Here is a 16,071-nt window from a genome sequence, read left to right as displayed (position 1 = left end):
TGTATAGCGACGACGTAACTGACAGAACCCCGAAAGTGTGCGCTCAACCAGTCAAAGCAACGCTGCTTTCCGCTAACTCTGCAAACAAAACTGCGACAGATGCTATCGTAGATGGCATAAAACGACCTAGTTTTGAAAACGTATGCGCATGCAGCTAAGCACACGGAGATTGTAAAATTAACTACCGTTTGCCGCAACCGCCGCGCACAAAACCTCGATTGCGGCAACGCGATAGCAATCTACGAGCTCCGAGGGCATGCAGCAGTAGGTTAAAGGCAGTGAATAAGTAAAAAATTTTAAAAAGTTACAGTTTTGCCGCAAGGGCGAAGCAATAAATGCGACAGCAACAACTTCGGATGTAACGCTGAGAACAGCAAGCAGATCGAAACCTGCAGCGCGCTGTTCACACAGAAGTGACGCACGAAAACGATACTCGCAGGATGAGAGCGAACTAACATTTATCGCTCAACGCTTAGCGCGCTGTTCAAAGAAAAACGATGCACGATACGTAATCACAGGTACAGATGAGTACAAACTAACAAGTGTCCCAGTTGTTATACTTCGCAGTGTATGAAAAGCGTGCTGTTTTCGCAAAAGGAGCCTGTGCAGAGACCAAAGTGGCATTTGCGGGCCCGGTAACTAACGCTTTGGTTTCAGCGAAAGCCGAAGGCACACGATTCCCCCACCAAAGGATAAGCGCGCGCACAGGCATATACCCCCCCCCCCCTCCCCCCAACCATGGGGCAAAGTACACGTGAGAGATAAGCACGCGTCGGTGCATTGCGACGAGCTCGGCGCCAAGCGTGTGCGGCTTTCTTTTTTAGTATTCATATATATATATATATATATATATATATATATATATATATTTGTATACATATACGGTGAAGGACGGTAGCGGTGGCGACGACAAAAAACAGCCTGGGCAGTCCATATAATTGCTATCGCAATAAAAAGGAGAAGACGCGTTTTGGCGTTTATGTAAAAGAAATCTTGTAGTGAGTAAAGCTTTGATCCACTCTTTTGCCGCAGCCAGCCGCGCCATCCTGTCGTTCAAGTGTGTCCCAAGAAGGTACACGCGAGTCGTTTTGACCAAAATAGATTCTGCTAGTTGTGTTGATCCTTTGAGACTCTCACCTTAGTGAAAAACTCTACCCTCGTTTGTTTGCCCCCTCCTAGCCACTATAAGGCCGCAACGCTGACCTTGGCCCTTGCGATTGAGACCCCTCTCGCACCCCCATTTGTTTTTCCCAATGTTTTTTTTGTTTATTTGTCCTTGTTTTTTTGGGGGGGCTGGTACCTTCCCCCCTTCTTTCGTTGCGGAAATCTCCCGGATTCAGAATTCTTGAACTTGGCAGGTATGCATCACATCAAGGGATTCATTGTTTTCACTGCTTACGCCAAGGAATCCGTGGTAAAAAGCTTTACGCTCATGTCCTAACTTTCTTTACAACTTGGCATAAACTCCAGAGTTGGAACATGTGTCCCAAAGAATTACAAATAAAATTATGGTGTTTTCAATTCACTAATTACATCACATTTTTTATGCAGATTATTCAGGGAATTTCACAAAGTAGTGCTTTCTGCTAAAAGAGACGTTAAATGAATTTGTAAAAAAAATTCTTTCAATATATCGAAAATGTTGAACAAAAGAATACGGTCCCATAAAAAATTCTCAGGGCGATGCTGACATGTTGTCTGTACTTAAGTTACGTAAATATTTTTTCTAAACAGCTACCCACCTGCAATTATTTGGCCGCATATTTCGATTTGCAGGAACTGCTGGTTTGATCAAACGCCGGGTCACAAGCACTAATGTTTAATTCGCGTGTGAGCACTATTGATAGCAATTGTTTGCAAAGCAAATGCCTGAAAGTTGCAGTGAGTGTTGTGAACGGTTTCGATGGCGCTCTCAGCCACGTAGCCCGTGTGATAACTGAACGTTCTTCGCTTCAATGAGTCAGTGTCTGGTCTTCTCTAGAAGTTAATGAAGCTTGGGTGTAATCGAATGCAAGGAAACCTAATTTATGAAAAAGCTATCTAAGTCTTGTGCGAATAGAGAATTTTAGGCGCGAAGCAAATTCCAAGCAAATAGTGATTTTGGTCGAATAATTCCGAATCGAATTCGAAAAGTATTTAAAACGGGCATATTTATTATGACCTAACTAACCTGCACAATAGTTTTAAAAAATTGAAATAGGGCCTCTGTGCAAAGGCATTTCTTTTTTCGTTCAAAGGAAGTCAAAACAACTTTGAGTAGTAGAAGGATATGACTTTCAGTAGGATGCAAGTCATAACCTTCAAAATATGTAACATTTCAAAGTTTTTTATACTTAAAGCATACAAGCTGTCACAACAAGCTTTTAAGTTTAATAAAATGAATTGATTTGAGGATAATATTTTTGTTTAAAGGGGCCATTCGACTTTCAAGTAGCCATGGAATAGATTTACGAAAGAAGCTTATTGCCTCATGAATTCGCTGACGGAAAATTTTTTAGACTCCGTCAAGTACGGGCGGAGCTGCAGAACTTCTCACACGTTGCAAGTGCATTCTCTCTTCTCATCCCGATGAAAGCTCTGGCAGCTAAGCAGGGAGGGATGGCACGGGAAAAGAAAACGCGCCACGCGAACTTTCTGAGCTTGTGAAGTCATTTACCGAGAGAAAAGAGCTATATTTAGCTGGTTTTGAAAATTTATTTTGAATCACAAACGGCGTGCTGCGCTATAAATATTTGGCTTGCGTGTCCTCGGTAGCATCGAGTACCGATCGGTTGCATTTTCTGACAATGCTCAAAAAGTGTTGCACGGCCCCTTTAAATTTGTAGGGGGGCTTTGCCGCAGAAGGTATTTCTCCTGAATTTTTTTTTTTTCAAGTTTAGCACGGCTACACTGCAGTGAAACAACCTTTACAAGTGGTACATTCGGATTAATATGCACCTATTTGTTCCTTGCGAATACTTCGAAATTTTCAATAATTTAAATTCAAATCCAAGTGAATTCAAATACCGTACTATTCATTCGAATATTTGAAGCATTTGAATACTTGCACAAGCCTAGGCTATCTAAACCGGTGCTTACGAGTGCAACAGTGCCACTGCTTTGATGCTGCACTCGTAAGTATTGCTTTCTACAATTAAACTTTACTCGTTTTATTTTGTGAAATAAAGCACGGAAATTACTTTGAGGAAAGACTGAAACTACATGATGAATGAGCAAATACACAAGAAAGAAAAATTACAACAGCTGCGGAGGTATTCACAGTCAAGCTCTTTGGAGATACTTTGTGAGCCTCGATACAGGATGGACTTTTACAGCCTTGCGTAGAACTCAGTTCATTGTAAACAGCGCAAAAGTAAGCCAGTGGTTAACAAATGCAAGACTTTGAGCAGAAGCCCTGAAAAAAATAGCACGTGAAATACTTGAATCATTTCACACTGCAAAGAATGGCGAGGCATGTTGCAGTGATAGCTCTGTGGTGTTGCATAGCAAGGAAAAAAGATTTCTTGCGACCTTTTCTATAATCTTGTGAAAAATAACAATGTGAAGATTGCATACAATGATTGCACGTTTATTTTATTTTACATTTTTTAGTAAAGAGATTGTAACATGACCGTGTGAGCCTTGGTTTCATGAATAAACAGTTGGTACTCTAGCCACTTTCCCGTCTCCTCCGTTTTTTTTTTTGTACATCCATTTTTGGCTGGATATGTTTTCTGGATGGGATTATATATTTCTCGGAAATTTTACGTTCCGCGAGAGCTCTCGGGTGGGAGGTTGAAAGTGTGGCTCTTCTGTATACATTTTCAAGACGCAATGAGTGTGGCTAGCATGTGCCAATTTCTCATAGTATTCAAGCACTGAGGGCTAGCTTGACAGAATTCTCTGCACACAGGTATTGGTGTTCCTGGACAGCCATTGTGAAGTGAACGTGGGTTGGCTAGAACCCATGCTGACACGCATTGGCGCCAACCGCACCACAGTGACATGCCCCGTCATTGACATCATCAATGCAGACACTTTTGAGTACAGTGCGTCACCCATTGTGCGTGGTGGCTTCAACTGGGGCCTTCACTTCAAGTGGGAGTCCCCGCCCAGGCTGCGAAGACCACGGCAAGCCATCGACCCTATACCGTGAGTGCAGGCGGGTCAAGTTAGGTTCAGTGCCTCATTTTTTTAAATACTATGCTAGTTGACGGCCTTACCTGATTTATTTTCGAAGATAAGAAGAAATACCACGTTTATTACAGTCAAGGCTAATAGTCGTTTTATTCAAATACCAGGGTAGCCTTAGGTATGAGCATTTTACGATTGCACCAGTCTATGAATGAAACTGACAACATATGGTGAAACATATGCTGCCAAAACTGTATTGAAAAGATTGTACCGCAGCAGCTACTGATCACCCCAGTAGCCAACAAGGAGCACCTCTCTTGCTACTAGCATGGTGAGTCTGCCTTATTTCTTACGCCGTTGTGGCTCATTGTATGCCTGCTGCTTCCGAGAACAACATGCAACTCGAGCTGTAGTGGACACCATGCTTTATAGCAAAATATATTTCCTATTTTCGATGGGATAAATGCCAGGAAAGGTTTACAACTTCGACACAAGTGTGGCTATTGCTGGAAATGCAATAGTAGCAGGCTTGTGTGAATATTCGAATGCTTTGAATACTCGAATGAATATTACAGTATTTAAATTTGCTTGCTTCGAATTTAAATTGTTAAAGATTTTGAAGTATTCGAAATGAACAAATTAGCCTGCATGTAAGAGTGGTTTCACTGCAGTGGAGGGGTACTAAACCGGAAAGACACCCATCAAAGAGATCTGCACTGCCGTGAAGTGACACTTTTTTTATTTATTTATTTATTTATTTGTACCCTCAAGGCCTACAGGCATTTCAGAGGGGAGTGGGTTACAAGGTTATACAAAAAACTAAAAAGCAGCAACAAAAGTAGTAAGCAGATAAGTACAAACATACATGGGCCCTAATCATACAATGTTAGCTAGTGCTGCACGAAATTGATGGTTGTCTTCGATTGCGGCGGTCAGTCCGGGAAGGTGGTTCCAATCTTGTGACGTCCGAGGAATAAATGACAGAAAGAAGGCATTGGTGTTGCATGGTACTGTTCCTACTTTGTGTCGGTGATCCATACGAGAAGAAATATATGAAGGAGGAGTAATTAACTCACTGAATAGGGGCGAATTATGGTAGTAAATTTTGTGAAAGAGACAGAGGCGAGAGTGTTTGCGGCGCGAAGTTAGAGTGGGTAATTGAAGCAAGTTTTTCATGGACGTGACACTTGCCGCACGGGTGAAATTACCGAGAATGAAACGTGCTGCGTTGTTCTGCACAAGCTCAAGTGATGTCACCAGATAGTCATGGCTCGGGTCCCAAATGGATGATGCATATTCGAGTTTAGAACGAACCAATGATTTATACAAAAGTGTTTTTAAAGAGGTAGGTGCAGAAAAGAAGTTGCGGCGAAGGTAGCCAAGCAGGCGATTAGCATTATTAATAACGGTATTAATATGAAGCGACCAGGTAAGATCAGTTGTTATGTGAATTCCCAGGTATCGGTACGACGTCACAGGTTCAAGAAGTGTGTTGTTAAGGTAATAGGAACCCGTCGAAAGGGCTGTTCTTGAAATGCGTAAGACTTTGCATTTAGTTGTATTAAGTTCCATTAACCATTGCTCACACCAGTTAGAAATTGCATTAATGTCCGATTGCAGTGCCGTAGCATCGTTATCGTTGTTAATTTCTCGAAAAATAACACAGTCATCTGCAAACAAGTGAATATTAGAGAGAACACAGCTAGGTAGGTCATTAACGTATATCAAAAACAAAAGTGGTCCCAAGACAGAGCCCTGGGGAACGCCGGAATGAACAGAACTGGGTGGAGAGTCATAGTTATTGGCTGTGACGAACTGGAAACGATTAGAAAGGAAATACTCAATCCATGCAAACAACTTAGGATCTTGCCCCGCCGCGGTGGTCTAGTGGCTAAGGTACTCGGCTGCTGACCCGCAGGTCGCGGGTTCGAATCCCGGCTGCGGCGGCTGCATTTCCGATGGAGGCGGAAATGTTGTAGGCCCGTGTGCTCAGATTTGGGTGCACGTTAAAGAACCCCAGGTGGTCGAAATTTCCGGAGCCCTCCACTACGGCGTCTCTCATAATCATATGGTGGTTTTGGGACGTTAAACCCCACATATCAATCAATCAATCAACTTAGGATCTAGATTTAACTTGCTTAGTTTGTAAAGGAGTAGTTTGTGAGACACTTTGTCAAAAGCCTTGGAGAAGTCGAGGAAGATACAATCAGCGGATGAACGGCGATCTAAAATTAAGTGTAGCTTGTGGGTTAATGAAAGCAATTGGGTCTCGTACGAGAACTTCTTTCGAAAACCATGTTGCGTGGGTGAGAAGAAAGAGTTAAATTCAAGAAATTCAAACACTTGAACACTACCTTCAAACACTTGAACGCTACCTTCACATCAATTAATCTTTTTTTTTTAATTTAAAAGTTTGTTGTACCTCCTTATATACTCTGAGTATAGTAAATTCTAAACCATAGTATATTTTGTAGGTTATCACTTGCATTCTACCGAAAGTAAAATCCTGCAACACAGTGGTGTAAATCACGGGGGAGGGGGGGGGGGGGAGTAGGGTGAAGGTGTCCTTACACTCTTGTGCTCAGGCTGGGGGGACCTTGCAAGCTGAATTCCTCTTTTAAAGATCATATATGTGAATGACTTGACAGGTAAGCATAGTGAGCTCAACTTATTTAATGCCTGCTTTTTTTCCCCCACATTGTAACGGTGTCCAGTATCCCTCAGCTGGGTGAGACTATTGAACTCGCAACTTCCGCTCTACCGCTTTCCAGGAAACTGAGTTGAAAAATACAATTTTATGAGCTGGGAACCTATATTCATTGTCAATGTAAATCATTGTCAATGTAAATCATTTGTCAATGTAAATTCATGGCGTTATCTTAACTTTTTGTGAGTAGAAATAAAACCTACTACGTTAATGAAAACAAGATGTCTACCATGGCAAGATATATTAGTGATATATCTGGGGATCTTTCTAGATTTATAGCATCGCTGCTACTAATTGAAGTTGTTTCTACTTTTTTTTACAGAAAAAAAAAAAGGCATTTGCACTGGCCTTGTCTAAATTTCTTAAAAAATATTGTGTAGGTTAGTTGGATCATACCCATTTGTCTGTATAATATGAAATATGTACTATTAGAATTCGATTAAAAATTATCTGATGAAAATCAGTGTTCGCTTCGAACCTAATATTCACTATACCCACAAGCTTAGATAGTAGCCACGGATGGTGGTACGAGTGTGACTCATCGCCGATAATCCTGTTGCATTAGCCAGTTTCGCTGGCACTTGGCAATCTCTATGCCTTCACCGGAAACATGCCCTTGGAAACTTTTTTTTTTATTAAATGTATGTAAGGAGACCTTGGAAACTTCGTGCTTCGCTTGTTCTTGCATGGTTTTAGCCTTTGTTGCTGGCCACGCTTGCTTGTGTTTCAATGTTTTATTTAGGTGGAATTATTCCTATAAAGTGCTCGCAACTCAGCCACAGTTGGCACGGCTGTGTCATGCCAGGATGCAGTCTGCAAGCCTGAACTAATTTTATAGGCTAGTCGGAACATTCTGTTTTCGAATTGAAGATAGAAAGAGCACCTGCATTGCAGCAATCATGCGAGAAAACGGGATTTCCACAAAGAGTGCCTAGGTTTGTTCTGCCCGATTCATTAAAGGCATTGTAAAGCCCACCAAAGACCAATGGCCCAGAGATGATGTTCAGACGTTACATTATTTGAAAGCCCCCAGTTGCTGGGAACACATCAGATTCCATCATCTTCCACCCGTGGCAGATAAGTGCTCTGGTGTCTGAAGTGGGTAGCAAGACCTGAAAGCTAACACTGAAAATCCTTCACGAAGGCATTTCTTGTATAGTTTCGTCGACATCAATAATATTCTTACAAGAAGAATTCATTAAGTTGAACCCAGTCGGGTTAACACTGCACACTGAGCATAGGAATGCAGGACAACAGGAGAATGCAGACTCAGTCCCACAACAACTTCGTTGTCTTCATCCCTTCTATGTCATTTCAGCACACGTGCCTGAGGTACCTTTCTATACCCGTGACACTACCCTAGTCCGCAAAGCACCGTCCCGGTGCCTGCTATGATTAGAAGGACAAGTCACTGTTATTTGGCTTCAGGTGAGAAACATGCACAGTGTCATTTCTGGATGTAACAGTCGAGTTCGTAGTCGGGAAAATCTCATAAGTGACAGGCATAACTTGGCGCAGTACTTGGTAGGGCCCGACGTATCACGATAAATGTTTCTCACAGAGGCCGACACGATGAGATGAAAGCTACAGTAGCACGAAAGCACCTGGAGAAAAATTGGCAGCCCTATGTCGTATGTCATGAAGCGACTATTGTGCATTCTAAAACGGTGAGAACAGAGCGGGGGCAACTGTACATGCGATGAGAGCACAGGAGATGGCCTCTTGAGCATATGAGGTGGTAGATGAAAGGGTCAGCAGGAAGCAGTGTATTGAGAGGTAGTAAGGGATCGGGGCCAAAGAGAAGATAAAATGGCGAGTAGCCGGCAGTTTCATGACACAACGAGTTGTAGGCGAAGATTACAAACTGGAGGGCGATGTCCCCATCAGTGTGGTCATCAGAAACGTACATGGAAAGCATGTCATCAATGTGTAGTTGAGGTAAGTTCGTTAGTTTGAGAATGGTACGAAGTCGTAAACTTATGTCGTGTAGCACTAAATCGAAGCAGGTCAAGCACACGAGACGAGAAGTAGCGGCCACGGTCGGTGAGTGAGACCGAGCACCATGTTGAAGGATGATGTCGTTTAGAAGGAAATCTGCAAATCCGTCACGCATCTGGTTGGTAGCGCTCCAATAATTGCATACCGAGTAGCATAATCCATCACTACTGCAATTCATTTGTTTCTCGTTGCTGAAGTTGGGAAGGGTTCGAGCAAGTCCAACCCCACTCGATGAAATGGCTCGGCTGGGACCAATAGGTTGAAGGTGACTGGCAGCGAGAGACGTAGGTTTCTTTCGCCGCTGACACAGGTCACACACTGCAACGTACAGGCAAATGGAAGGACAAAGGCCCTTACAGAATACCTGTCACCGAACGCGGTCATAGTTTCTTGAGACACCTAAATGTTGAGAAGTTAGGGCGTTGTGAAGTTCTTGCAGAATGTTCTTGTGCAGATGACGTGGGACGACCTGCAAAAGCCGGGCCATCGGGATGTAAATTGCAGTGGTTCAAAAGGTCATGAAGTAAGAATAGGCTCAGCGAAGGGTATTTATGACCAGATTAAAGACGGTCAATGATGTGAGAAGCAATGGATCGTTGCGTTTTTTTGTCTGCCACATGGGTAAAGACAGTGATGGTTAATATGTTGACATCGGCTTCCATTTCAGTGGAGTTAGGTGGTCAACAGCATGTTGAGGTAAGCAGTTAACATTGCTGTGCAACTTAAGAGACTTGTACATTACTGAGGATGTGTACTCCTGCAATCTTAATCCCCATTGCTCGAGTCTTCCTGTAGGATTCCTAAGTGTTGACAGCCAGCAAAGTTCTTGGTTTTCTGTGATAAATACGAATGAGCGTCTGCGAATGGTTTGTGCCGTTTTGTATCCGAGCGAGTATTGCCCCAATGCCATGGCCGCTTGCGTCAGTGCGAAGCTCGGTTCGAGTGGCTTGGTCAAAATGAGCTAACACAGGTGGTGATGTGAGCGCGGAAATGAGTGACGCAAAGAAATGTTCTTGGTCCTCATCCCAGGAGAAAACCATGTTCTTTCTGAGGAGATTCGTGAGGGGCTGTGCTATTTCCGTGAAGTTGATAACAAAACAGCAGAAAATGAGCAGAGCCCCAGAAAGCTGCAGACGTCTTGTGTGTAGCGCGGGACCGGGAATTTGCATACAGTGCGGACTTGGTCAGGGTCGGGTTGAGAACCAGTAGCGTCAACAAGGTGGCCAAGTAGTTTGATTTGACGGTGCCCAAAGGTGCACTTTAATGCATTAAGCTGGAGGCTAGCACAGCGAAAAACGTCAAGAATGGCCGATAGACGTGGTAGATAGCTTTCAATGGTTGGCGAGAAAAAAATGAAATCGTCTAGATAGCACGGCACGTCGACCATTTAAGACTGCAGAGGAGAGAGTCCATCATGCGTTCAAAAGTGGCAGGCGCGTTGTACAACCTAAAGGTATGACCTCAAATTGATAAAGGTGATCGGGTGTGATGAAGGCTTGTCTTCTCGCGGTTGCGGTCGTTGACAGGAATTTGCCAATACCCATTACAGAGGTCCGGCGAAAAGACTACCATGGAGGCAGCGCATCATCAATTCGACATAGAGGATAAACGTCCTTTTTGGTGATTTGATTGAAAGGCAATAGCCAACGCAAAACCTCCAGCTGTTGTCTTTTTTTCTAACAAGCACAATGGGTGATGCTCAAAGACTTGAGAAAGCCTCTATGACATCTTTGTTCAGCATTTTCTCTACCTTCTTCTGTATAATTTGGTGCTCTGAGTGAGACACACAGTAAGGACGCTTATGAAGGGAACTGGCGTCGCTAGTGTCAATACGGTGGGCTACAATGCCCGTGCGGCCCAGGAGACGGTCATCGATATAAAAAATGTCAGGATAAGAGGATAGAATACCGTGGAGCGCTTCAACTTTGGACCGCGACAGGTCATTTGATATCATTTTTTTTTGTTTTAGATTCTGCGTGGCTGCAACAGGTTAGGCTACGGTGTTGATGTTAGCAATGAAAAATGAAATTGTATGTTGCTCCAGAGCTGAGAGTTCTGCTAAAGCGATGCCTCGAGGAAGCACCTGGGTTGACGTAGAGAAGCTGAAGACAGGGAGAAGTGTCCTGTTTTGGCAATTTTCACTAGAGTATGAGGAAGTGTGGTGATCTAAAAAAGGGTCAGGGCAATGAGGGGAGCTGCCAGATAGTCATCATCAGAAACGGGCGGGAATGGCGACAAAGGCCTGAGGCGGTAATCATAGACACTCTATGGCCGTAGGAGTGTGTGAGTTGCAGGAGTGACATCAGAGCACAAAGGCAACTCTAGCCGCAAAGTGCCGATCGAACAATCGATAAGGGCCGAATGTGCAGCCAAGAAGTTAATGCCAAGGATCATGTCGTGTAGGCAAGCGTCTAGGACTGCGAAGAAAACTGAAGTGTGATGGCCGGCGGCAGTGACGTGGGCAGTGCGCATATCAGTGCACATATCAAAAACTGATGTTAAGCTGCCATCGGCTAATCTCACTGTTGAAGACAGAGCAGGGGAAACAACTTTCTTTTGGGGGGATCAAAGACGAGGACTCATAGCGAAAATGTGGGCGCCAGTATCTATTAGAGATTTAACGGTTGCCATTCATGAGAACACCAAGTCTAAATTCTATAATTTGTGGTTGGTAGAGGTTTTTCATCTGAGTTGTCAATGCTTCGCCCCCTCCAGGAGCAGGATCTGTAAGTTTCCTGAAAGATATTCAGAATATGCCAGTGACTGCGAGTGAAAGCCTTGAGGGGAGCCTGGCAGCAACCCTAAAGCAACAGCGAGCAGCTAGACCGAGTTCTTTGGGCAGCGGCATCAGCATATGATGATTCAGAGCGTAGTGTAGAATGGCTAGATGGGAGGTCTTAAAGGAGGTCATCGGCAAAAGGGGATTGCGAATACTGGCCACAATCCTGCCAGTGGTCGTTGAGGAAATGTTGCCAGGAAGACCATCTGTTGCGGCAGTGGCGGGAAATGTGGCCAACGCGAGAGCAGCACAATCATATCAGGCGATCATCGTGTGTCTGCCACTCGGATAGATTTTGGTAGCCTGATGGGAACCATAGAACCGATGTGGCAGCAGTAAAAAGTGGGACAGCATGGCAGTCAGCGTTATCGGTTGGAGTACACATGGGCTGGGGTGTGTGGCTGGCGGCCTGGGATACTAAGACGCCCATGTTGGCAAACTCTCTTGACACACAGTGGCTTGAGTTAGCGAGATAGTAGCTTAGTTTTCCTGTGCAGGGTGCTCATAAGTGGTGGAAGCCATGGATTCCAGCTCTTGGTGAACAATCCTTCTGTTGTTGGCAGAATTCACGAATGGACGCGGCGCTGCAGGACTTGCACGAAGAAGTCGTAGCAGTGTTCGGGAGGTGGATGAAGCGTTCAGTGATTCTCCTGCTTTTGGCTTGTTCAAACCGTGGACATTCAATAATAATGGAGTTGTAGCGGGAAGCAGAGAGATCTCGCCACTTTATTCTTCAGGATCAAAGCTGAGCAGGGATGGCTGCCTGCATTCTAGCCGCGAGGCACGAGGACTCGTTCTCTTCTAGCACACGCCTCGAGCTCTGAGCACGAGCAGTGTGAGAGGTGCAGCGCTGTGACTAAGTAATGATGATGATATGATGATTGATGAAAATGAAGGCAGTTCAGGGCTCCCCCCTAGTACTTTGCGCAAATTGAAAAAGTATATACAAAAGAAAAATTAAGTGAGACCGAGTCTGTATACATGAACGGCAGGTCCAAATGTTCGTAAAGAAGTTAGAGTCGTGCTCTCCAGGGGCGTAGGGTCTTTGTCATAGTTCCGGTGGGTGGCACTGGGAGCAGCGGAGTGGGCGATAATGGTGGGAGACGGATACTGCTGGTAGAAACACTGGTGGTCAGCCGTATAGGCGGGCAACGAAAGTCCTGTGCCCCTGACGTTGGCATGAGAAACTGTGTTGACCTGTAACTGATTGGTATATTGTGCGGCGTTTGTGGAGCTGCCATTAGCACACAGGTTAACGGGTGCTGGAATGTGCCGTGATGTCTGCATGACACGTACCGTCTTAGGTGGAATTCCCTTGGAAGGTCGGTGACGAGCAGCTCGCATTCCGGGCAGCATGCTCATTGACAGCTTGCATGCCTGATATAGCATGCGCGGGTGGTTCCAATCGTGGCTGGCCCGGCGCGTTGTGTGCGGCCGTCGCTGTCCTATTGGGAGGCACGATAGGTGCACCTTTACTTGGGAAAGCACCTTCGGTAGTCGAAGCACGAGGCCTCGTATGCAGCTTATTATGACAAATGGCTGCCTCTATGGCAGGCGTGGCATGTGTAGTCTGCTGTGCCATAGGCAGACCAGGCACATTGTTCTCAGGAGCGTCGGTCATAGTTGCAGCGTCTCATATGTATGGGCGTTCATGGCTGGGGGCATTAACTTCGGCTGCGGGGGACTGGGAGGGCGAGCCTGGTCGCTGCAGGCAGGATGCGCAGAACATTGGGGTCGGTTGAGAGTCACCTTCCGACATCGTTGATAGTTAAGCCTGCGCGACCGGGGTGGGGGGGGTGGGGGCAAATAGCAGGAGTGATGATGTCCGCCGTAGGTGTGGCAGACTCCGGGGCGTGCGGCGCCATCGGTCGAGGACTTCGAAAAAGTACACTTCATGGCTGACAGGTCGAATGTGGCACAAATGTCCTAAACCTCGTGCAGCGGTTGGTCGGGTGTGGAACTTGTTGTGCTGGTGTCCCCAGACGGGAGGTTGGATGTGACGTAGTCCAGACAGTAAAGTGATGGTCAAGGCTGGGCTGCGGGTTGGTTGGTGCCGCTTGTTGTGATGTCGGGGAAACCTGGAGGTCATGGGTGCCCAAAAGTGGGCAGTAGGCACGACAGTAGCAGGCCACCACAGCAGAGAAGAGGTAATCGTAGGGCCATGGACTGGAGCTTGGATGTGGCAGCGAGATGACGAAACCTGACCGCCAGCGGGTCGAGCACGATGGCGTGCATAAGCGGCTGGTCGGTGATGCCATTCGCTGGGAGAAGGGCGTTGAGCCGCGTGAACCATTCTTTGGGGTAGGCTGGGTGGAACGGCCGCACTGGCAGACAGAGTCACGGAAACATAGCAGCTGGTGGCTCGTCGAAGGGCGCATTCTCTGAGTTACCACTTGTAGCGACAGGCAGAGAGACGTGTGGGATCTCGCTCCTTTATTCTTCAGGATCAAAGCGGAGCGGCGACAGCTGCCTGTGTCCTAGCCGCCAGGTGCGAGGACTCATTATCTTCTAGCATGTGTCTCGAGCTTCGAGCACGAGCAGTGCGAGAGGCACAGCTCTGCGACTAAGAAATGGTGATAATGATGATTGATGAAAATGAAGCCGCTGCGGAGTCAACCATGGTGCAGTTCTTGCAGATTAGAATGTTAAAAGGGTTGTTAGCTATGCTTTTCAAAACATTGCTGACCTTGTCCACCTTGATTATGTCTTTGTCGGTCTTACGGTACAAGGCTAGCACGCCTTGGAGGCAGGTGGCATATGATTCGGTGGAAAATTGAACTCGCAATGCAAGTTCCTGCCTGGCTGTCATCTGTTGTTAAATATTAATTCGGAAGAGCGGCGAAGAAGAAGAAGAGGACTAGAGTGTGCCCGGATAGCGCTCACGCATTCCATTTTGTTTTTAGTTTTGGAACCCAGCGTCTAATAAACAAGACGTTCACTACTACGGCTTTGCTTCCTGGTTTTCTACATCATGGTGCCGTGGCCAGGAGTTGAACAAGCAGTTGATAACCACTAACGATGAGGCGAGCTCCCTGAAGAGGACGGCTGATCGATGCTGGGCGATGAGCGAACGATTCACGTCATCAGGAGACTTCAATTCCCGACATGAAAACATGGAAAGGCTCTGACGGAAACCCACGACGGTACGAGTGGCGATCACCAGGATCATCAACGGTATGACGATAAAATGCAAACGAAACCAACGCCGACCGGTGAGCTAAGCGATATTCTTAACCTATTGAAGATAAAGGAGACTCTGTTAACGAAGCTTGACAGCAAGAGAGAAGAGTATGTGGCTGAGGATAACCTTGAGGATGAAATTCAAAGCGTTGGGCAATACCAAGATTCTATCGTCCTAGTGAAGTCCCGCGCTGAACGTATTTTATCTGCACCTCAAGTCGTAGCTAGGCACGCATCTCATCATGACTCTCCTCCAGCTCGTGCACAGATTAAGCTTCCTAAGCTTGATATACCGAAGTTTCTTGGTGACCCCATTAAATTGCCTGAATTTTGGGATCAATTTGAATCAACTATTCACCAAAACGGGAACGTCGCTGACATAGACAAACTGAAATATCCCCGGAGCTACCTGTCGGGTAAAGGGGAAGGTGTCATTAGCGGCTTGGCTATAACCAATGAAAGTTATAGCTCAGCTATAGATCTTCTACAAGAAAGATTTTGCCATAAATCACTGATTGTGAATGACCACATGCGCCGAATTCTCAACCTTCGTAAAGTACAGTCATGCGAAAATTTTGAAGGGCTGCAAACGCTGTATGAAAAGGTGCAAACTCGCGTGAGATCCCTTCGTAACCTTGGTGTCGAAGAGAGAGAGAGTACGGAGTGTTGCTCAAAGCGGCAATAATACAGAATCTCTCGCAAGAATCGGTACTTACTTATACTCAGCGCACCTTGTCTTCTGAAAATACAAGTGGTACTACAAGCCCACCAGATGAATTGTCTATTCTTCTAGATTTCTTGAGCCTGGAAGTGAGAAGCCAGGAGCAGGCGTTGCTGATGACGGTTGATCACCGAGAATGAGCCCTAACCAGCAAACTGAAATTTAAAGAAGATAACCGAGGTTCAACGTCTATGTTAACTGTCAAACTCTCTCCGGAGAGTTGTATGTTCTGCGATGGTAAAGGTCACACGGTGGATGACTGCCCAGCTGAGCTAACGCTAGACGAGAAAAAAGAAAAACTGCGCAAATTGGGATGTTGCTTTCGATGTGCCCGACCCTTTCACAGAGCGAAGGAATGCAGAAGCTGGAAGAAGTTGAGTTGCACAAAATGTGAGGGAAGGCACGTCACTTCTATGTGCGACCCAAAATAAAAACAGAAAAATCACGAAATGCAGACCACTGTTTCCAGCTCTTCTTTGGACCCTTCAAAGAGCACAGTACTTCTACAGACCGCACAAGTCTGGGCTCAAGTCACTGGAAGGAAACGCTTTGTAAGAATGTTATTTGATCACG

General features: G+C 45.6%; 1 protein-coding gene across 4 annotated transcripts in view; it reads left to right on the top strand.

The window, feature by feature from the left end:
• The window catches only part of LOC119178785 (polypeptide N-acetylgalactosaminyltransferase 11), a 225,943-nt gene that overhangs the window by 67,286 nt on the left and 142,586 nt on the right, over positions 1-16,071 (top strand). For all 4 annotated transcript variants that reach the window (XM_037430033.2, XM_037430032.2, XM_037430031.2 and 1 more), the window contains exon 8: positions 3,893-4,131. In XM_037430033.2, coding sequence (XP_037285930.2) covers positions 3,893-4,131 — 239 coding nt within the window. The remainder of the gene's footprint in view (positions 1-3,892; positions 4,132-16,071) is intronic.

The sequence above is a fragment of the Rhipicephalus microplus genome, chromosome 1 (assembly GCF_043290135.1).
Source record: "Rhipicephalus microplus isolate Deutch F79 chromosome 1, USDA_Rmic, whole genome shotgun sequence".
Taxonomy (NCBI): domain Eukaryota; kingdom Metazoa; phylum Arthropoda; class Arachnida; order Ixodida; family Ixodidae; genus Rhipicephalus; species Rhipicephalus microplus.
This window is presented reverse-complemented; position numbering and strand designations above follow the sequence as displayed.